The 23,310-nt window shown below is 42.5% G+C and overlaps 1 protein-coding gene across 2 annotated transcripts; it reads left to right on the top strand.

Annotated features, from left to right (window-relative positions):
* On the top strand, window positions 1-20,213 carry izumo1 (izumo sperm-oocyte fusion 1). Of its 2 annotated transcripts, XM_084086533.1 has the most exons (9): window positions 1-932; window positions 11,564-11,638; window positions 11,799-11,882; window positions 11,991-12,011; window positions 13,247-13,336; window positions 13,432-13,550; window positions 15,220-15,373; window positions 15,474-15,639; window positions 19,722-20,213. In XM_084086533.1, the coding sequence occupies exons 1-9, from the start codon at window positions 887-889 to the stop codon at window positions 19,816-19,818; spliced, it is 852 nt and encodes a 283-aa protein (XP_083942659.1). In that variant the 5' UTR covers window positions 1-886; the 3' UTR covers window positions 19,819-20,213. The 2 variants fall into 2 exon arrangements, with proteins under 2 accessions (XP_083942659.1, XP_083942658.1); XM_084086532.1 differs by lacking the exon at window positions 19,722-20,213 and having other exon boundaries at window positions 15,474-16,697.
* The last annotated feature ends 3,097 nt before the right edge of the window (window positions 20,214-23,310 follow it).

Genomic DNA, 23,310 nt, shown 5'->3' with positions numbered 1-23,310 from the left:
CTTTGTACACTGACGCATGTATCATTCCTATTTTGCACCCGCGCAAAGCGCGCTTTTCCCTCCACAGAAGCACGTCGCTAAACTAGGGAATGAACTTGCGCTCCCTGGGCGGTTCAGCGCAAAAAAGGAGGCGTGTTCCGGCGCAAACGTTCCTTCATGCTATTTTGCAGGTTTAGAAAACAATTGCGCCACTAACCAGGAAAAAATAGTTTAAAGTCAGTGGCGCGTTGCGCATGTTATTCATATGCTATTTTAAGGGCGCATGCTTGGCCATAATCAATGTAGCGTGTGCACAACGCGCATACACTTTGATTCTCTCATCTACACAGAAGCAGCAGTTTTCATTTTTGCAAATCATACATTATTATGATAGATAGATAGATAGATAGATAGATAGATAGATAGATAGATAGATAGATAGATAGATAGACAATTTATTATAAAAGCATACATCTAGCTTACACATTTACCCAAATTATCATACGCCTTTTTAACCGAAGTTAATTTGGGTGGGTTTCTCCATCCCCAACGTCCCTGACGAGAGCGTTGCTCTCCTTGGCTGTGAACCGCTCCTGGCGCGCGTCTGGCAAATCCGCCGTTATAATAGGAATCCGCTTTAGAACAAAGCGCGTCTGCTCTTAAAGGGAATGTGAGATGACGCTCTGATTGGTTTATTTCACGTTACGCCCAAACCACACCTATGAATAATGAAGCTACTTCAGACCAACCCATTTTAGATTTGCGCCTGGCGCAAGAGTCATTTATCCCGCTGGGAAAATAGCAACAGCGCCAAGACCCGCCCACAAAGTTACTTGCGCTTTGCGCTTTGACACTTGCGTTTCAGATCGTTAAAATAGGGCCCATAGTTTCTTTATGGTGAGACAGTATGCTGAACTTTACCCAGGATGTTCTGGCAGGTGATAAACTATCAGGTAACTACATCTTTTCCCTGCTTATAATCTTTTATCCTTTTATAAATGTTATCTTCTTGGTTAAAATGGTGTCCAAATACCTTTACATTTGATTAACTAAAAATGATAAATTTCTTGATTGCAGGGATGTCTTGAAAGGTTTAGCATTTCTGCTTTTTGTGTGGGTGGCAATATTTCACTGATATTGACTTCTAGAATATTTTTGCATTACTTGTTTGACGTATAATACTGTATAATCTTAAATATGTCATCTTCATTTTACATTATAAAGTTTCTTTCTTTTACATTTTTCAAAACTCTCAATTATTTCCAAGTTTGAATTATATTTCAAAGCCTACTGTACACAAATGCACACGCATGACTATGTGTAATTTGATGGTTTGGGTACATGGAAACTTCAAAACTTTCCGATGTGCTCATGTTCATTGTCATCACACCTACGTAATCAACACACGTCATGAACGAAGCAAAAGGATCTTGCAGTTGTCACCTAGAGCAGGCCTGTGCCGGGGTGGGACGGCCCGCCACTGTCATGGTTAACCACTGAGTGGGCTAACTTACTGTGACGATGTACTTTGACATCAAGACTCTGATCTAGAGGAAGTAGCCTGCCTGAACCCTCTTGCCTGCATCTGACATAACCTTGATGTTTTGAAACATTGAGAGTTCTCGATTTTAACTAAAATGAGAAGTTAGGACTGTCAAATTAAAAAGAGTTAGGAGTATTGGAAAAAAAAGTGGTAAAACTTTATTTTGATGGTCCACTTTAGACACAACTACATTTCAACTAACTCTCATTAGTAGACTTTATATCTGCTAAGTGCTAACACTTTATTTTGATGCTCATCCAACACACTCTACTGACTAGAAGTAACTTTGCAAGCATTTATTACCCTTTGTTAATGTTAGTTAATAAACATGTTTATGTTCGTGTTAGTTCACACTTCACAGTGCATTCATTAATCTTAATAAAACTTTTGATTTTAAACAATTCATTAGTAAATGCTGAGATTAATATTAAGGTTAATTAATTCTGTAGAAGTATTGTTAATTGTTAGTTTATGCTAACTAATGCAGTCATTGTAACAAATTAAACGTGATTGTAAAATGTCAATTTGAATTTTTTTCAACAAAATTGTATAGCTACTAATTCAAAGGCAAAATCAAATGTGCTTTCGTGCATTGGCTGATGCTGAGCCAGAGAAAGAAGCGCTCAGCGCTTTCACATATGACAAGTTCACAACTATTCAGTGTTTTCAACTATACATAATGTTTAGTTTAGGCTTCAGACATTTAAATACACATACTAGCAAAATAATACATTTATAGTTTGTAAAATACACACTCATATATATGGAAGCTCATATCTATTTTAACAATCCTTTCAATTATAAATTTAAGTGGTGTTTTATTCATATTAGATACACATTGTGTAGGTAACTAAAACGTTTTCTCACACTTCACAGGCCACTTACTTTCATGCATTTCAGGTGAAGTGGATGAATTGATGTGTTGTAAATCCCACAGATCTGATTCTCTGAACTGCGTCGCAAAATAACATGGACACAGACACTTGTTGCATTTCCCTCTATCTCTGTATTAATGAGTGCACAAATTACCATTAAATGCATAACAACTTGCATATAACAATATTGCATTCTCTGTATAGCCTACATAAAGTAACCCATATTGTATTTACTGTCAAAACACAAAAATATGAGCATCAATTGGCATAAAACACTATATTCATCCTGTTACACACAATAAACAAGATAGCTTGCATCTGTATGTGTGACAAAATAAAATATAAAATAAAGAAAATGAATAAAATATAAAATAAAGAAAATGCAAATCATATTACTTATAAATCAGAATGTTACTCTGTACTCTATATGTAGTGCATATTAATTACGTCTCTTTTCACGAATTAAATTTGCAAACATTTTAGTTGTCACAATGTAATACCACTTTACACGTCGTCCATTTTATGTGATAACGTACTCGGTTACTAACGTAACCTCGGTTCTCTCTAGAAGAGGGAACGAGTACTGCGTTCGTAGAACGCTGCGGGAAAAGTCTCTTTTCACGAAATACTGAAGCAAAATTATCCTTAATTTTCATATTTGTAAAACGCATTGCGGCAGTGCACAGCCATGGCGAGACGGCTCGCTCACTCATTGGCTGTTCTGCGGCAACTGCATGAGCCTATCGAGCGAGGGCTGATGCAACATCAGACCAATGAGAGTGCTTCGCGCGCTCCTCGTCACATCCCGCCGAAACGGGTGTGGCCATCCCCTATAAAAGGAGCTCGAGTAGGCTGATTCAACTGGTTTTCATCGCCGAAGCGAACCAGAGCGAACCGCGCGCACGGCAGGGAACGCAGTACTCGTTCCCTCTTCTAGAGAGAACCGAGGTTACGTTAGTAACCGAGTACGTTCTCTTACGAGAGTTCTCTCGTACTGCGTTCGTAGAACGCTGCGGGAACCACTTGTAAGACGCCGTGCGTGCTGGGATGAGAAAACACCGACCACTGGAAGCTAGTCCAGGTATACAGTGCATAATCACCCGGTAGACTTCGGAGAGTCTGGAGGGGGGGGGGGACAACCACCCTCAGATAGCTGCGTCCTAAGACGCGATATAACATCACATAGGCAGGGGGAGGCCTGGCTAATGTGGGAAATGTGGGTCTTACGTAATTTCGCCCAAATGGATGCGCCCTTAAGCGCGATACAACGTCACATAGGCAGGGAGAGCCTGGCTGATGTGGGAAATGTGGGACTTACACACTTTCGCCCAAATAGGTGCGTTCTAGACGCGATATAACATCACATAGGCAGGAGGGAGCCTGGCTAATGTGGGAAAAACATGGGTCTTACACAATTCTGCCCAGAAAACTTCGGCGGCGCTGTGCGTCTACGATATCAGTGCCGTGTTTAGACAGCTGACTCGAATACACCGAAAATACTTGGCTTGCAAGTGCGGTGAAGTCTTCGGTGGCGCTGTGCGCCTGCGAAATCAGTGTCCTGGTTAGACAGCTGATTCGGCTAAACCGAAAACAACCTGGCCTGCAAGGCGGGAACTTCTAGGTTGTAGAACCTTATGAATGTAGACGGCGAGGCCCAGCCCGCCGCCGTACATATTTCCTGTAAGGAAATCCCGCTAGACCAAGCCCACGATGAGGCAACGCCTCTCGTGGAATGCGCTCTAATGCCCAAGGGGCACTGAAGGCCCTTGGTGGTATAAGCCATTGTTATGGCGTCAACCACCCACCTGGACAGGCTCTGTTTCGAAACAGCCGTTCCCTTGGAACGTCCACTGAACGAGACAAAGAGCTGCTCCGTCTGTCTGAAGGCAGCGGAGCGGGACACATAAGCTCTTAAAGCCCTAACGGGGCAAAGACAGCTCGAGTCCCCTTCCTCGTTTGATCCCGGCAGGGCAGACAGGGAAATAACCTGAGCCCTAAACGGAGTGTTGAGGGATTTCGGCACGTAGCCGTGCCTAGGTTTGAGTATGACTTTGGAGTCATTGGGCCCAAACTCCAAGCACGTTGGACTCACAGAGAGCGCGTGCAGATCGCCTATGCGCTTCACCGAAGCGAGGGCCATCAAAAACACCGTTTTGAAAGACAGATGTTTGAGGCTGACAGATTGGATAGGCTCAAAGGGGGGACCTTTCATGGCTGCCAAGACCGTAGAAAGGTCCCACACCGGGACTGAGGGAGGTCTGGGGGGATTCAGCCTCCTAGCTCCCCTGAGGAAGCGGATGACTAAATCGTTCCTTCCCAGTGACTGGCCTGGCGTTGCTGTCGAGCACGCTGCGATAGCCGCCACATAGACTTTGAGCGTGGAAGGGGATCTGCCCTTGTCCAACAGCTCTTGTAGGAAGGAGAGAACCTCCGTCACCTCACAATCGAGGGGTGACAGGCCCCGAGCTGTACACCAGCTGGAGAAAACCGACCACTTCGAGGCATAAAGCCGCCTGGTGGAAGGCGCTCTAGCCTGAGTGATGGTGTTCAGCACTCCATCCGTGAGACTAACGGGTAACCGTTGAGCGTCCACGCATGAAGGGACCACAGCTCTGGGTGTGGGTGCCAAATCGAGCCCCTGGCCTGCGAGAGGAGATCTCTCCTCAATGGCACTGGCCATGGAGCGGAGTCTGCTAACTGCATCAGGACTGGAAACCAGGCTTGGTTGTCCCAGAACGGTGCTATAAGCAGTACTGGGCATTTCACTTCCCTGACTCGCTCCAGCACCTGAGGTAGGAGGGAGACTGGGGGAAACGCGTATAGCGGGCAGTGCGGCCACTTGTGGGACAGCGCGCTGTCGTTCTTCGAAAAGAACACGGGGCAATGAGCGTTTTCTGGGGACGCGAATAGGTCCACCTCCGCCCTGCCGAATCTCTGCCACAACAGCCGGACTGTTTGTGGGTGTAGAGACCATTCGCCCGTGGGAACGTTGTTCCTGGACAGCCTGTCTGGACCCAGGTTGAGTGTCCCGGGCACATGCACCGCTCTCAGCGAGCGCAGGTTGCGCTGAGCCCATATTAGGAGGCGCTCGGCCAGCCTGAAAAGGGAACTGGATCCGAGACCGCCCTGGCGATTTATGTAGGACACCACGGCCGTGTTGTCCGAGCGGACTACGACGTGTTGGTCCTTGATGTGGGGACAAAAGCGCGTCAGCGCGTTGTGAACTGCTAGCATTTCCAGGCAGTTGATATGATGGAGCTTTTCTCGTTCTGACCAAAGGCCAAAGAACGGCCTGCCCTCGAGCAGCGCTCCCCATCCCGAGGTGGATGCGTCCGTAGACACCACTTTCACTCTCGAGGAAGTCCCCAGGCTTACACCTGAACGGTACCAATCGCCCGCCGCCCATGGTCTCAGGGCTGCTGCGCAGTCTTGATCGACTTTGAGGCGCAATCGGCTGAGTGCCCACGCTCCGCGTGGCACTCGCGCTTTCAACCAGAACTGCAGAGGGCGCATGCGAAGCAGGCCCAGCTGGAGAACTGATGATGCTGAGGCCATGAGGCCCAGCATCCTCTGAAACCGTTTGAGCGGGATAATCGCACCGCAGCGGAAGGACCTCGCTGCGTGCTGTATGCGCAGCGCGCGCTGTTGCGACAGCTGCGCCGTCATAGAACGAGAGTCCAGAACGATGCCCAGAAACGATATAGTTTGGCTGGGGTTCAGGGAGCTCTTCGTCCAATTGATCGTGATACCAAGATTCTCGAGGTGATCGAGTAACATGGTTCTGTGCTCCACGAGCTGAGATCGTGATTGAGCTATGATCAGCCAGTCGTCCAAATAGTTCAGCACTCGCATGCCCCTGAGTCTGAGGGGAGCGAGCGCTGCGTCCATGCACTTCGTAAATGTACGGGGTGCCAGGGACAAGCCGAATGGCAGGACTGTATACTGGTATGCCCGACCCTCGAAGGCGAATCTCAAGAATCGCCTGTGGCGTGACGCTATCTGTATTTGGAAATACGCGTCCTTTAGATCTATCGACATAAACCAGTCTTCTCGGCGAATGTGCGCGAGGATTTTGCTGGTCGTGAGCATTTTGAAACTGCGTTTCACTAAAGCTCTGTTTAGTCGTCTTAGATCTAGTATGGGTCTGATACCACCGTCCTTTTTGGGGACTAGGAAGTATCTGCTGTATAGCCCCCCTTCGCTTTGAGCTTGGGATACATGTTGTATCGCCCCTTTGCTCAACAGTTTTGATATTTCGGCGCGAAGTAGGTGTGCTACTTCTGAATTCACCGTAGTTTCGACGCGCGCTGTGAAGCGTGGAGGGCGTCGACAAAACTGTAGCGAGAAGCCTCTCTTTATAATGTCTAGCACCCAGTCCGAAACCCCTGGAAGCGCGGCCCATGCGTCTGCATGGCCGGCTAGGGGTTGGATGCGAAGCGCGCTCTGTTCGCTGTGCGACGGCGGCGCTTCGGGGTGCGCTAGCATAGGCGTTACGCCTGAGACATTTGAGGCGGGGAGCGCGCGTAATACAGCGGGCAAAACGCTCATCCTCGACCGCGCTACAGTGTTTATCTGAGCGGGGGAGGTCTGAGAAGGTCTCATGGGACTCATGCAGCCTACAAGTGAACGTGGGCGGGGACCGGGCACGTTTACTGCTTTGGCCGCGCTGTCTGCTTGAACAGAGCGGGCGCGCACAGGTCCCGTTTTTACAGGGAGCCTGTGGCTTGCCAGACATAGCGTTTGTGGGCACTGGGAAGTGGGCACTTTGACTATGTTTGGGGCGCGATCGAACTGCGTCGATCTTATGAGTACGGGCCCTGTGTGCAGGGCTGTGCTTGTGTGTAGGGATGGGCACAGAGAAGTGGGCATCAACACTACATTTATAGCACCATCGGCCTTGGCCGGGACACCAGAAAATACACTCTTTTCGGGATTTATCTGGGTAGCCGTAAAAACGGCTTTTGTGTGCAGGCAAGCGGGCAGCTGTGCGGGCTTGTGCTCTGCTGAGAACGCTGAAGCAGTCGCAATTCCTGGGACTGAGACAGCGGTGCGCTTTGGTGAGGGCCCGGTCGCAACGGGGCTTACACACCTGCGCTTTCCTAGGCGTGCTAGGATTTCTTTGGGGCTTCCGGCTTCAACACAACCCTTGGTCGCGGCCCGCGGTGAGTGGGGCGGCGGCTAGTAGAGCGAGAGCGAGGGCGTGAGCTGCGCTGCTGTCGCTGTGAGGGGGCGGCCGAAGGCGGGGGCTGAGGCTGTGAGCTCCGAGGGGCCTGTTTCTCACGGCCCGCTGCAGAACTGGGGCGCTTCGGCAGGAAGTGCTTGAACGCCTGTGACGCTTTTTGGGCTTCGGAAAATCTCTCCACGAGCTCGGAGAGAGAAGATCCAAAAAGGCCAGCGGAGGATAGCGGGGCGTCGAGGAACGCGTTGCGCTCTGCATCAGCCATCTCCGTGAGCGTCAGCCACAAATGCCTCTCGGCTACGGTAGCGGAAGCCATACAGCGTCCCATGGCTTGTGCTGCAGCCTTGGTAGCGCGGAGGGAAAGATCCGACGCGCTTCTCAGGTCCGCGATGCAGATAGCTTCAGGTCCTATCTCGTCCAGTTTGCGGAGGAGATCGCCTTGGAAAACCTGAAGCGTGGCCATGGTGTGCAGAGCCGATGCCGCCTGCCCAGCGGCGGAGAAGATCCGCGCGAGCATCGACGACGTCATGCGGCAGGCTTTTGACGGCAGCGCTGGCTTAGTCCGCCGTCCAGCAGAGGGCGGGCAAAGGTGGGCTGCTATCGCCTGTTCCACCGGCGGCAGAGTGAGGTAGCCTCGGTCCTGAGCATTATCCAGGGAGGAAAATGCTGGGGATACAGACGAACGTGTTCGTGCAGAAAAGGGAGCGTTCCAGGCCTTCGCCACTTCTTCATGAAGCTCAGGAAGAAACGGAGCGGGCTTAGACACAGGAGAAGTGCGCTCACCAGGGAGGAAGCTACCATCAAGCCGGGTGCGCGAGGGGAGTTCCGGTGCAGACCACTCGAGGCCGAGGCTCGCCGCGGCCAACGCGAGTACTCGCATGAGCTCCCTCTCGATGCTAGCTCTAGCCGACGGCTTTCGGGCAGGAGGCGTGAGATCCGCAGAGCTCGCCCAGTCTTCACTGCCTGAAGCTAGCAGAGAGCAGGAATCCTTTTCGACCGACTCGACTTCAGAAACAACTTCCTCAGATGAAGCGGCGGCAGACTGCGGGCGCTGAGCATCAGGAAGTGCTTCGGGGGAAGCCGGTGAAGCTGGCGGGCGAGCCGGCGAGCTTTGTCGGGAAGAGGTGGGTTCCGGGGCCCGCTGCGAGCGGCGCTTCTTACGGCGCGGCACCGCGGCGGGGGGCGCAGGCTCGGAGAACTGTGCCAGGCGAGTCCGCAGAGTCACCATCGGCAAAAGCTCGCAGTGAGGGCAGCCGCCGTCAGCGAGCGCGAGCGCTGCGTGATCTTCGCCCAGACAGGAGACGCAAATAACATGGCGGTCTCCCTAGGTGAGCGGGGCTCGGCACGAGCCACAGGATGGCATCTTGAAAAAGACGCGGCTCTTTTAGGGGTGAGTGTTCGGGGAACACTGCACACACACACACAGAACAGAGCAGATAAAGGATATGAAGCGCCGGAAAGCGCAGCAGGTACGGCAGTAGAAGGCGGCGAAGGCCAGCGGCTTCAAGGGCTCGTCCTACTGAAAAGCTTGCCTCGACGACGCTTGCTTCTCCGTGATCCAGCGATGCGTGAGCTTCGCTGAAGAGATGAAAAATCAGTTGAATCAGCCTACTCGAGCTCCTTTTATAGGGGATGGCCACACCCGTTTCGGCGGGATGTGACGAGGAGCGCGCGAAGCACTCTCATTGGTCTGATGTTGCATCAGCCCTCGCTCGATAGGCTCATGCAGTTGCCGCAGAACAGCCAATGAGTGAGCGAGCCGTCTCGCCATGGCTGTGCACTGCCGCAATGCGTTTTACAAATATGAAAATTAAGGATAATTTTGCTTCAGTATTTCGTGAAAAGAGACTTTTCCCGCAGCGTTCTACGAACGCAGTACGAGAGAACTCTCGTAAGAGAACTGCAGGTCTTCACACTTGAACATGGACGGTTCAGCACGTGAGCCATTAACACTCAAGTCATGTACGATACAAACTCAAATAAACATAAAACTGTGTTAGACGATAATAATATTACAGCCAACTCATCTTAACAGCATAATAACACTGTATTTTCTTTATACGAATTGTTAGAAACCCATAAAACTTCATGTAGCCTACTAACAGTGCATTGAGACTTGCTGATGGTAGCATAGCATCGGAAACTATTCACGTTCGCCATGTGCGACAATCTCATCTCTTTTTCCACAATACGGGAATACAAACTCATATTAACATCAAATATATAAACAATCATAACAATAATATTCTCTTCTCAATACCTGCTACACTTACACATATTTGAGAATCGGAATATCAGGTAGTTGATGACAAATCCAATAAGTTTGTGTGAATATTTTGAATAAAAAGATGAAAAAAAAAAAAAAAACGCAATAAAAGTGATACATCTGTGGATGCGGTGTGTCACGTGACCGATACGTTCTAAAATAACGGTCGCCTAAATCTCACGCTAAACATACGTGTGAAAGGGTTAAATAATGCCAAAGATTCACGCTTTATATTTTCCAAAATGGCATTTGCGTTTCTTTTTGGCTGTTTTTTTATTCTGGGTTCATGCCCCAGTGTAAGGTCCTGTCTGCAGTGTGACCCGGTGGTTCGTTATGTGCACGAAGATTTCCTGTCCTCAGTTAAAGGAATCACTGTCCGTGATCAGATTGAACTGAAGCAAATCATTGAGCAAGCTTACATCAACTATCGGGAGACCAGCACATCATTTCGGGGTGTCATAGGTAACGTTAGAGTTAGCTGTTATAGACCATTTCAAGGACGTTAACAATAACAATAACAAACGCGTTGGAATGCTACTGCGCATGTCTGGTCCTGAAGCATTTCCGGTGGCGCCATTTTTAAATCTCAGATCTGTGAAAACAAGCCAAAAAAGTCCAGCGAAAAGGCAACAGTTACGGTATTTCCAAACTCTGAAAATAAACGATGATTGGAATTACCGGACTCTTTCAATAAGAGTTTGATGAGTAAACTTTTTACACAGAACATTAAACGTTTACCTGAATAGTCTGACGGCGCATTGTCTGATTGTGTTGCGGCTGCTTGCGTGTAACGTTACACGAAGAGATGCGGTAAAAGCATATTGCAGTCTGGATGCTTAATTTCTTAGCGGAAAGGTTGGGAACATTTATTTCCTACAATGTGGATGGCATTTATCTTGTGCTTGGTACAGATGAAGCAAGTCAAACAGCGTCATAAACGTAGATACGTGCAGGTTAATAATTGGGCAATTAAGAAAAAAACCTACCGAATACACTTGTTAGGTCCTTGAAGGTAAAATGTTATTTTATGGTGTTCAAGTATAGTCACATACAGATTTGCTAGCTGTGTGTGTGTGTGTGTGTGTGTGTGTATAGTCAACATTTGAAGTGGATAAAAAAGTTCATCAAACTTGTCCTAAGACAAGAACGGGTATTGTTCAAAATTCATGTATAACTTTGATGAAAGGTTTTGATCCACTTACACTTTCTAATGTTGAAATGGTCTATATAGGCTAATCAGGAGTAGCGAAGAGATGCTGCTATTCTTGTCTCTGATTTTTTGTTGAAAATTGTTGTTGAGAGTAGTTGAAATAACCCATTTAGATGAACAATAACTTCTTCTAATAACTGTGTAGCCTTTATGCTGAATAATTATTTTATTAGGTTTTATTGTTACTTCACATTTATATCTACAGAAGTCTAAATAAACGTATACTATATATATATATATATATATATATATATATATATATATATATATTACTTTTAATTACATTTTACTTTAACTAATACTAAAATAAGATTGTTCCCAGGATGCATGAGATCATAGAAGCTCAAATATAAAATAGTTTTGATTGCTATTATTCTAGAATTTGGAAAAGGGTGCAAAAATTATTAAGCTTGTCCAAACTTTTGACTGATGTGAGATTTGCCAAATTTCTTCTTGCCTATGTCTTCACATTATATTTATAAATGATGATGCTGAATCTGATTTGCTTTAGATCCTACAACACTCTATCGTGCACGGACTGAATATCAGAGTGAATTCAAGAGGCACTGGAAAGAAGACAGGACAGGTGAGAACTTCTGGATGCAGATTATGTGCTTCCAAAAGAGCAGTAGTTAATTTTTTTTTAAGGAGAAAAGATAAACATTTTCATGTTAGAGTAAAAACATGAAAAATGAAGATGATTTACATCTGAAACCATGAAGAAAAGCACTGTTATTCTCGTGTAGGTTCTATTCAGTGGGATATGATTACTATAGTGGAGAAAGGAAAAAGAATCCTTCAGAAACATTTGGAGATTTTTGTTACCCAAGGTAAGGATGTATAGGCAATGGGCATACTGTAAATGTTTTTAAATAGCAATGATGTTCCAGAACTCCTAATTCTTACTAATTATGTTTTATCATTATTATTTTCCAAAGGTCTATGTCCAAATAAATGCGGTAAGTACCAATTTGAGATTTCTATCCGCCTTATTTTTCAGTGCGGAAGTAAACTATTTTCTGTGAATGTGCGAGACTTCAGGTTCATTATAATTCCGGGTATTTATAATTAAGCCACTACATTAAAATAATAGGGTAAGAAATACCAGTTTGCAATATCAAGCAGCATAGGGAGCTTTTTTGTACAGCTAAAAATAACTGGAAGCGGATGACACCGGAAGCCAGACACATTCAATTTACAAATGGCTGCACCCACCCTTAAGTGAAAAATAAGGTGGATATTTCCTATATTTTAACACAATCGGTCAAAATTTTGTGCACACACATTCTTTATTATAACTATTACACATTTCACATTTTATAATAATAATAAAAAATAATAAATGTGAAATGAATTACAGAAATGAAAGCATGGGAATTATATGGCAACCAAAAACAAAGCCACCCTCCGCCTGGATTACAGGTCTTCACACTGAAAACAGCTCTTCATGTATTTAAGCTTAAAGTGGACCTATTATGATTTTTTTTTTCCCATACATTTTCAACTTTCTTTAGTGTGTAATCTTGCTGTTTGAGCTTGAAAAATGAGGGAGTTATTCTCTATATTAGTGCGCACTGTTTGTCCCTGAAACGCCTGGATTGTAGTCTTGAGTTTTCTTCCGGGAATGTACACGTCACAACGTTTAAATAAGTCCCGCCCCAGGCATAAGTAAAAAAGGGGTCGAGGTCTGGTTGCATTAGTAGTGTGTTGAAACGGTTATGAAGCGGGGCGTGACATTTCCAAAATTTCTCGAAACGGTTGACCAATCACAACACACTTGTCCAGCCGACCAATCTGAGCACATTGCACTTTTCAGAAGGAGGGGCTTCATAGAGACCAGAACTAAACAAAGCGTTTCTGACAGACAGGGAAGAGAGGTGCTACAACAATGTAAAATATGTGAAAATAATGTGTTTTTGAACATTCAACCATGAAAACCTATTCTAGTACACCCCAAAAACAAAATCAAGACTTTGTAAAATGGCATAATAGAATGGCATAATAGATCCTCTTTAAGCTTTTAGATCAAAATGATTTTCCTGAGAGACATAAATTCAGTCAAGTGTGTTCGAATCTTTGACTGGTTGTGTACTGTATGTGTTACAGGACACTGAGTATAATGGAGTGTGATGATACATGTATATTATATTGCTCACTGGGTGTGTGTGTGGGTGCGGATGATTGTTTCTTACAGGGCTGTTGTATCAGAGAGTGATGAACTGCACTTCCTGTCAGTATAGGCTCTTTACATGTCTGTCAGCCACTCCACCTCTAGACTGTGGAGGTGAGACAAACACCCACGGATATACACACCTGAGTGGCTTTAACAGACTATATCAACACATCTCTTTTGTCTTTCTCTCCTTCTGTTTCTGTCAGAGAATCATCTTAAGGCAGATGAAGGAGAGGAGGTGGTGCTGGACTGTTTCCTGCCTTGGCACGCTCTTGTCATTGGACAGACCGAGTACCATTACTCTTGGCATCCTGATGAAAAGAATGTACATGCACACAGACACACACACACACATTTGAATGCATTTGCAGGTTTCAAATCATCTTGAAGCCATTTTGAATAATGTTGCAGACAAGTGCTCTTTAACATACTTTTTATAAAGACTTATTACGGAAATAATAATTTAAAAGATTATGCTTAAGTGCAAACTGATTATGTTTTTAGACACTCAAATTGCATGTTATTTGCAATTAAATGGAAATGTATTGTAGTTTATATTTATAATAAATGCAATTAGTTGTACTTCTTTGACCCACTTAATTAGGACTTAAGTATATCTTTAAATGTAAGTTCATAATTAGTTCTATTGTCTTTGAAATATGGTTAAAGATGAACGCCAAATTTACTGACAAACATTTATGGCAAATAAAATATACTATTTATATTGAAATATGCAATTTCTATTGAAAATTTCAGGTCAGTTGTACACAATGTAATGCCGGATTCAAAATACGGGTAAAACACCTGCGAAAAATCAATATGAAAAATTCCTTTCATTTTAATAGAGTACTTTGTGAGTGTAATGATTAAGTTGCAATTTAGTACGTTGCAAATATATTAACAAAATGAACAACTGACTACAGTTAAAATTATAATCAAGTACTTTACATGTGCTTTAGTATGTTAGTGAACATATCAAAATAAGTGTACTTTATTAAAACACAACAAAATATTTTTAAAACAATGATTTAAAATATAGACCTACTTTTAATGTCGATGAAGTACACTTAAGTGGCCTTTTATGTTAATAATGTTATAAGCAAGTACGGTTTAAAAAGTACTTTTACAATTAAGTGTACTTCTTTTTTCATAAGTGAATGTTGGGGAGTAACTACCAAAAAAAGTGATGCTAACTTGACTAAATTTAAGCACAACAGCATCTCAGCTTTCCAGTTAAAAACGACTCTTTCTAACAGGTACTAGTTATACCATGTAATTACATATAACGTTACAGTAATGTTTAAGAAGGTAATGCCCCCTTAAGTAGCTTCATTAGAGGTCTAGCAACTAGCTTACTTTAAAGGGGAACTATGCAGGGTTTTTTTTAGCTTAATTTACCTTAACTGAATAGCTTTGCAGTCATTGGAATGGTTATATTGCTTTTTTCGGGTTGAATGGTGGCCGTCTCGCTTCCCCCTAGCGCCTGTGAGCGGAAAAACCACCCTTGCAACTTTGGCCCGGCGGGCCGCCGGCCTCAGCGTCAGGGAGTATCACGTGATATCAGGTCTCGCAATGTAACGAATTGCTTTACGGCACTGCACAAATACATTTATATACGAGCCTTCTGTGTGTCATACATAGCTCAGTGGACATGGCTCTGTGCGTTCGTCCGGCTTCTTTGAAAACAAATGCACATGACCAGAGGGAGAAGATGGGAGGGAGGAGAGTTGCCAACGTTTTTACGACATTGTTGTCAAATATCTATTCCGAAGCTGTAGGGGGAGCTCTATAGAGAAACCCACGAGCAAAAAGCGAAGAAATTGAAATTGCCAAAACTGCATAGTGCCGCTTTAAATGTTTATCTTTTAGGTTGATATGTTACAGTTTTAGTATTAATCTTTCCAGAGATCCACAAACCAGATACCAATTGTGATTTGAAATTGAATTATTAATTAAAATGTACTAAAATGAGTTTGTTCATTATTCATTGAAAGCTGTCACGTGATGGGGAGTATGAAGTGCTGGTGGTGACAGGGGAGTCTAAAATTGTACTCAATCAGCTGACAACCAGTGAGGAAGGCATGTACCGCTGCCTCCTACAGGATCAAAAGGGTACTGTGCTGTCCCGCATTTATTTTAAACTGAAAGGTAGGCCGGGTTTATAATGCTTTGTGTTGAATGTGGCAACTCATTGTGGTCTAGTTAGTAAACAGTTTTTTTTTGTCTTCCTCCTATCTCCTTCCCTCAGTCAACCCACTGCCGTCTACAACCCCTAGACTGATTGCGATGTTGCCGTCCCTGCCCTCGGGTTATGACGCCACACCTCGCCCTCATAGGAGCAGTTTCCTCATTATATTGATTTTACTCACTGTACTCAGCATCACAGGCAGCCTTGTCATCATAGTGTACCTCAGGTCTGTCATAATAACAACAGGATTAGGTTTGATGCACAGCAGTTTGGGCATATTAAACAGGGGCTATGTAATACACTTTAAGACAGTGAGAAAGAATGAGTAATTAAATGATTAAGCAATTATTGATCAGAGCAACACTTCTGAGAGACATTTCATAGAAAAACGTTTGCTTCACAAAACACATTTGGATGACCTCACAGATGTTTGTTAAATATGTGTCTTGCTTAGCATATATATATATATATATATATATATATATATATATGCAAATGTTGCCATTACTGTATATATAGTAGTAGTATTAAGCAGTATTTGACTACAGTAGCTGTCAAATTTCATTTCATTAAGTGACATTATGTTCGCATTAAACTTTCATATTTTGGTTAGATATAATCAGGCCCACATGGAATCTGCACCCACGGAAATCAGCAGATTCCCACAGAATTGGAACGGAAGGCCTGCTATTGTTTGTTTATAAAATATTGTAGCCAGTGTTGTTACTGTTAACTAAAGCTAGTTAACTAGTATAAAGATAGACATATTAGGGGAAAAACTAATGAAAATGTTGCCTTAGCAACTAGCTAAAATAAAATTAGTTGAAGTATAGGCTACTAAAATTACAAAACCTAAAACTGAAATATAAATAAAAGATAGAAATAAAAACAATATACAAATGACAAAAGCACTTAACAAAATTATTAATACTAAAACTGAAAATATAAAATTAAATGCTAATAGATGCATTTGCGATGACATCACGGTTTTCTCCAGAGCGGCTATGTATATTTTTTTACAAAAAAACTGTAACATCACTGAACTTACTTAAGCTGTACTATGATGCTATTTTCTTCTAGAAACAAACTTTGTTGCATTATTTTCCTGTTATCATGTAAAGCTGCTTTGCAACAATCTGTATTGTAAAAAGTGCTATATAAAGAAAGGTGACTTGACTTGACCTGACTAAATTCAATATATATATATATATTTTTTTTTTTACTAAAATATCAGTAATATTGTTATTATGTACTTATTTTAACGTTTAACATAAAACATTTTCATCAAATTCCTACAAAATTACTGTAAAAGCTCTTTTTACTATTTCCTCTTTTAAAATTCATGTTTTAGTGTATATGACATCCAAGCTGTGCTCAAGTTTACATACACTTGTAGAATCTGTAAGATATTGCAGTAAATACAGTACCAGTCAAAAGTTTGGAAACGTTACTATTTTTAATGTTTTTGAAAGAAGTCTCTTATGCTCATCAAGCCTGCAGTAAAAAAAAAAAAAAACAGTAATATTATGAAATATTATTACAATTTAAAATAATGGTTCTCTTTTTTTAATATACTTTAAAATTTAATTTATTTTTGTGATGCAAAGCTGAATTTTCATCAGCAAGTACTCCAGTCTTTGGTGTCTTATGATCCTTCAGAAATCATTCTAATTTGCTGATTTATGATCAATGTTGGAAACAGTTGTGCTGCTTAATATTTTTTTTATAACCTGAGATACTTTTTTCAGGATTATTTGATGAATAAAAAGTTAAAAAGAACTGTATTTATTTAGAATAGAAATCTTTTGTAACAATATACACTACCGTTCAAAAGTTTGGGAACAATAACTATTTAAAAAAAAAAAGAAATTAGTACTTTAATTCAACAAGGATGCGTTAAATTGATAAAAGGTGATGGTAACGATTTATATTGTTAGAAATGTTTTTTATTTTGAATAAATGCTGTTTTTATGAATAAATGCTGTTAACGTTTTACTCATCAATGAATCCTGAAAAAAGTATTCCAAAAAAATATATTAAACGGCACAACTGTTTCCATCATTGATAATAACTGAGTATCAAATCATCATATTAGAATGATTTCTGAAGGATCATAAGACACCAAAGACTGGAGTACTTGCTGATGAAATTTCCGCTTTGCATCACAAAAATAAATTACATTTTAAAATATATAAAAAAAGAGAACCATTATTTTAAATAGTAATAATATTTCATAATATTACTGTTTTTTTTGTTTTGTTTTGTTTTTTTAACTGCAGGCTTGATGAGCATAAGAGACTTCTTTCAAAAACATTAAAAATAGTAATGTTTCCAAACTTTTGACTGGTACTGTATATATATATATATATATATATATATATATATATATATATATATATATATATATATATTTAAATATAAGAGATATAAAATATATACACTGCCATTCAAAATGTTTTTGATTAAAGTCTCTCACGCTCTCCAAGACTGCATATAGATAGATAGATAGATAGATAGATAGATAGATAGATAGATAGATAGATTGATTTTTTTGGAATATACAAAGGGTACAGCAATATTAATAAATGTATACATTCCTTTTTTCTTTTTTTACTAAGACTGCATTAATGTGATCAAAAATACAGAAAAAAATAATATTGCGAAATATTATTACAATTTATTATAACTGTTTTCTATTGTAATACATTTTAAAATGTCATTTATTCCTGTTGTAAATGTCTTAAAGCAGGGATAGGCAACTCCGGTCCTGGAGGGCCACTGTCCTGCAGAGTTTAGCTTCAGCCCTGATAAAAACTCACCTGCCTGTATCTATCTAGTAACCCTGAAAACACTGATTGCCTTGTTCAGGTGTGTTTAATTAGGGTTGGAGCTAAACTCTGCTGGACAGTGGCCCTCCAGGACCGGAGTTGCCTATCCCTGTCTTAAAGGGTTAGTTCACCCAAAAATGAAAATTCTGTCAGTAATTACTCACCCTCATGTTGTTCCAACCATGTAAGTCTTTCGTTCATCTTCGGATCACAAATTAAGATATTTTTGATGAAATCTGACAGCTTTCTCACTCCTCCATAGGCTTTCAGAGGGACCCAAACTCGCCGGCCCAGAATAGTTATTAAAAACATCGTTAAAATAGTCCAAGTGACTACAGTGGCTCTACATTAAGTTTATAATGCGACGACAATACTTTTTAGGCAGAAAAACAACAAAAATAATGACTTTATCCAACTATTAGTGTTCTTCAATGTGGGCCTCTGACAAGAGTTCACGGGAGCGCCAGGACGCATGCGCGAGAACTGAGATTACGGGGTTCTTCTTCTACTACTACTTGTTACTGGCTGCTCACTCCTTGGGAGTATTATTACCGCCATCTACTGTACAAGATGACGTCCCGACATCATCGAGACCTAAATCACAATAAGTGTCGAATTCAATAGCTTACATACAGCGCGCGTCTTCCTCTGCTTATAAACAGACCGTTTTGCGCTTCCGGCAATGTCGGGACGTCATCTTGTACAGTAGATGGCGGTAATACTCCCAAGGAGTGAGCAGCCAGTAACAAGTAGTAGTAGAAGAAGAACCCCGTAATCTCAGTTCTCGCGCATGCGTCCTGGCGCTCCCGTGAACTCTCGTCAGAGGCCCACATTGAAGAACACTAATAGTTGGATAAAGTCGTTATTTTTGTTGTTTTTTCCGCACAAAAAGTATTTTCGTCGCATGATAAACTTAATGTAGAGCCACTGTAGTCACTTGGACTATTTTAACGATGTTTTTAATAACTATTCTGGGCCGGCGAGTTTGGGTCCCTCTGAAAGCCTATGGAGGAGTGAGAAAGCTGTCAGATTTCATCAAAAATATCTTAATTTGTGATCCGAAGATGAACGAAAGACTTACATGGTTGGAACAACGTGAGGGTGAGTAATTACTGACAGAATTTTCATTTTTGGGTGAACTAACCCTTTATCTGTCACTTTTGATCAATTTAATGCATCCTTGCTGAATAAATTTTTTTTTAAACAAACAACAACAACAAAAAACTACTGACCAAACTTTTGAATGGTAGTATATATAAAAAAACAACAACTGATAAACGTCTTGCAGATTCTACAAGGGACATAAACTGAACTGCATTAGGGTTGGCACATGCAGGAAGAGAGAACGGGGAGGAAAAAAGAATGACAGTGGGTGATCTGTCATGGCATCCTGCTGATTTTGTTCAGAGAGACAAGATTAGGAAGGAAGCACACTATGTTTTCATCCATTCTGTCATGTTGCTTTGTGTCCCTCTGACAGAGTGACCATGAAGCGCCAGAAGGAGGAGAGAGACAGCAGGAGAAGAGGAGAGGGGGAGGATGGAGAGAACATTGAGCTGGTGTCTGTGACAGAATGAGGGATGTGATCCAAAGAGATAAATGAATATATGACTATACATTCCCAAAAGAGTATGGGTGTGGAGTCATTTAGATTTTTTCAAAGAAATTAATACTTTTATTCAGCAAGGATTCATTAAATTGATCAAAAGTAATAGTAAAGGCATTTGTAATGTTACAAAGTTTTCTATTTCAAATAAATTTAAAAGAACTTTCTATTCATCAAAGAGTTCTGAAAATAAATGTATCACAGTTTTCACAAAAGTTATCTGAATTGTATTACTATTTATAATAATAATAACAAGTGGTTATTTTTAGCAGCAAATTAGCATCTTAGAATGATTTCTGAGGGATCATGTGACACTGAAGACTGAATAATGATTTCTTTGTCATCACAGGAATACATTTGCCACAAATATTGTCACCCTTGGTAAATATGAACATAAACATTTGTTTTTGCCAAAACTTTATTCAACTTCATTAGTCTTTCATTCAAAATATTCAAAAAAATCTAACCTTTAAAGTCAAATTGTTTTAAATTTTCAAAAAGTCAAAAATGTTATAAAACATCTCAGATTACGACTGTTAACACTGTTTCCTAAAAAGGGAATGAGGCGCTGCATTGGAAGTAACGACGCTATGGGAACGCTTATAACGCACCTGGACCAAACAATGTCAGCTTCTGATTGGCCAAAGCAAGTCGGCATGCAGGAAGTATGGCAGGGCGATGCAGCGTCTTGTTCCCTTGTCAGGGAACCTAGTTACAGTCACAACCTGAGACATTCTTTTTCAAGGGAACTGAACTGTGTCTGAAGTTACAATGCTATGGGAACACCCACTCCGTCATACTGACAAGTGCCTGTCTAGTGTGAATTCTAGTGTGCACAATCTAGGAAGTGAGCACCCGGGATCCCAGTGTGGAGTCCAAGTCTAGGTCGTAGAACCTCACAAAAGTGAAAGGAGAGGACCAGCTCGCCACATCACGAACTTCTTGTAGGGATACCCCTGACAACAAGGCTTTTGGAGCTGCCATACTTCAAGATGAATGAGCTCTTACAGCCATAGATGAAGGCTGACCACACACCTTATATGCAAGAGAAATAGCATTGACTATCCACTTGCTAATCCTTTGCTTGGTTGGTGGGGACCCTCGTCTACGCGACCCGAAGCACATGAAAAATGTATCAAACTTTCGCCAGAGGGCAGCTCTTTGGACATAAGCATCCAATGCCCTGACTTGGCATAGCAAGTCTAACTTATCCTGGTCCGAAGTCCAAAAGGGAGGAGAGCAAAAGGCCTACAACACTATAGAATGCGCCACATAAGTGGGGACCTTAGGTACATACCCTGGTCTAGGGTGTAGTAAAGTCGTATAGATGCAGCCGCGGCCATGTCTGCACCATGGCATTCTATGGGGCTGGATGTGTGAGGGAGAACCAGAGCAGACAGTGAATCATTTCTTGATACAACAGGTCCACTTCTGCCTAGCCAAACTCCCTACTAATCGACTCCATTCCCTGGGCCTCAGCCCCTGTCTGCTCTCTGATTCAGGCACCCAGGGATGAACACTGCCCTTAGTAAGAGCAGCTTGCCTTGGGGTCCATAGGAGGATCTGGTGCGCCAATTTGCAAAGGGGGCGCGACTGCAGACCCCGCTGATTATTTATGTAGGTGACCTCCGATGTGTTGTCTTTACGAACAAGCACATGATGGCCCCTGAGGTCTGGAGGGAAATGTTTCAGAGCCAGAAAAACAGACAATCGACTCATCATCTCCAGGCAATTTATGTGCCATGAGAGATGATGACCCCCCACAGACCTTGCGTCAAGCGACCCTCTAGGACCTCTCCCCAGCCTGTGAGGAAAGTGTCTTTTGTAAGCATCTTGCGATGACAAGGCACTCCCAACATGGGTCCCTGGGAGAAGATCTCAGGCTTCTTTCACATCACCAAGGTGCGAAAGGCAATTGGGAAAAATCTTGATCATGCAAAATGGGTTGCCCCATGGGGAAAACCTCTTGGTCTTGAGCCACCACTGCAAAGGTCTCATGTACAGCAGGCCAAATGGTATCACGTTGGATGCAGCTGCCATCAAACTAGATATTTTATAAGGCTGAAAGGATTGATTCGATACGAGTAGGTGACAGACGGGCCTGCATCGTCATTGAGTCACATACCACTCTTTGAAAAGTGGTCCTCTATAATGGAGAAAGCACTCTTTTCTTGGCGCTCAGCCTTAACCCTAACTCCCTCATTTTGGAAAGACGATATCTCAATGCCGAATCCCCATTTGCGCCGATTGAGCTAGAATCAACGATATCGTTCAGTATGCGAATGCCGAATGCTAGGTCGAAAGGAAGAACCTAAATTCTGGTTAAAACCTAAACCTAAAGCGAACCTGAGGAACTTCCTGTGTTCAGGAAGGATGTGTAAGTATGCGTCCTTGAGATCTATTGTGACAAAACAGTCCTCAGATCTGATTTGAGTCATGATTTGTTTTAATGCTAACATCTTGAACTTGAATGTTTATAATGTTCGATTCAGTCTGTGCAGATCTAGATTTAGACGTTCCATTTTTGGAACGATAAAGTATCGGCTGTAGAACCTGAACTTTCTCTCAGGAAGAGGAACACGTTATATGGCCTTCTTCCCCAACAGAGCTATGACTTCTTGTTCCATTATCAGAGCCTGCTTGGGACCTACCACTGTGGGCAGGATCCCATTGAACATAGGCGGATGAGAATCGAACTGAATTCTGTAGCCTCTTTCTATAATTTGCGGGACCCACTGAGACACATTTGCCAGAAGTTTCCACGCTGCCAGATGGTCTACAATGAGAACCAGCCTCTCAAGACTGGTCTCTGGTGTATTTCGAGTAGTCAGCTTGACACCCTGAAGCTAATGACCAGCAGGGAACAACCGAACTAGCTTCTCTAAAGCCATCCTCTGAACAAACCACAAGACTTCTGGAACAATGTCCTTTGGACATGAGACCAAAGTGGAGATGTTTGGCCATAATGCATGATTTGGGTTTGTTTTGCAGCCACAGGACCGGGGCACCTTGCATTCATTGAGTTTAATATTTTGAACTATGAACTCCTCTGTATACCAAAGTGTTCTAGAGTTAAATGTAAGGCCATCTGTCTGACAGCTAAAGCTTTGCCTCAATTAGGTCATGCAAAAGGACAATGATCCCAAGCACACCAGCAAATCTACAACAGAATGGCTGAAAAAGAAAATAATCAAGGTGTTGCAGTGACCTAGTCAAAGTTCAGACCTCAACCCGATTTAAATGCTGTGGCAGGACCTTAAGAGAGCTGTGCATAAACAGATGCCCACAAACCTCAATGAACTGAAGCAACACTGTAAAGAAAAGGGGCCCAAAGTGCTTCCACAACGATGTGAGAGACTGATAGTCATATAGAAAATGATAACTTAAAGTTATTGCTGCTAAAGGTGGTTACAAGCTATTGAATCATGGGGTGTATTTAGTTTTTCACACATGGCTTCTCCAT

This window comes from Abramis brama (assembly GCF_963993115.1).
Source record: "Abramis brama genome assembly, chromosome: 16".
Lineage (NCBI taxonomy): Eukaryota > Metazoa > Chordata > Actinopteri > Cypriniformes > Leuciscidae > Abramis > Abramis brama.
Note: the sequence above shows the minus strand (reverse complement) of the source record. Positions and strands in the feature narration are given on the sequence as shown.

What these genes read in the sequence shown, in the direction of transcription:
- izumo1 (XM_084086532.1), top strand. Translation starts at nt 887, where the DNA reads ATGCTGAACTTTACCCAGGATGTTCTGGCAGGTGATAAACTATCAG. An exon ending in GGAGATTTTTGTTACCCAAG is followed by an intron (nt 11,883 to 11,990) that starts GTAAGGATGTAT and finishes TATTTTCCAAAG; the next exon opens with GTCTATGTCCAAATAAATGC. An exon ending in GGCATCCTGATGAAAAGAAT is followed by an intron (nt 13,551 to 15,219) that starts GTACATGCACAC and finishes ATTCATTGAAAG; the next exon opens with CTGTCACGTGATGGGGAGTA.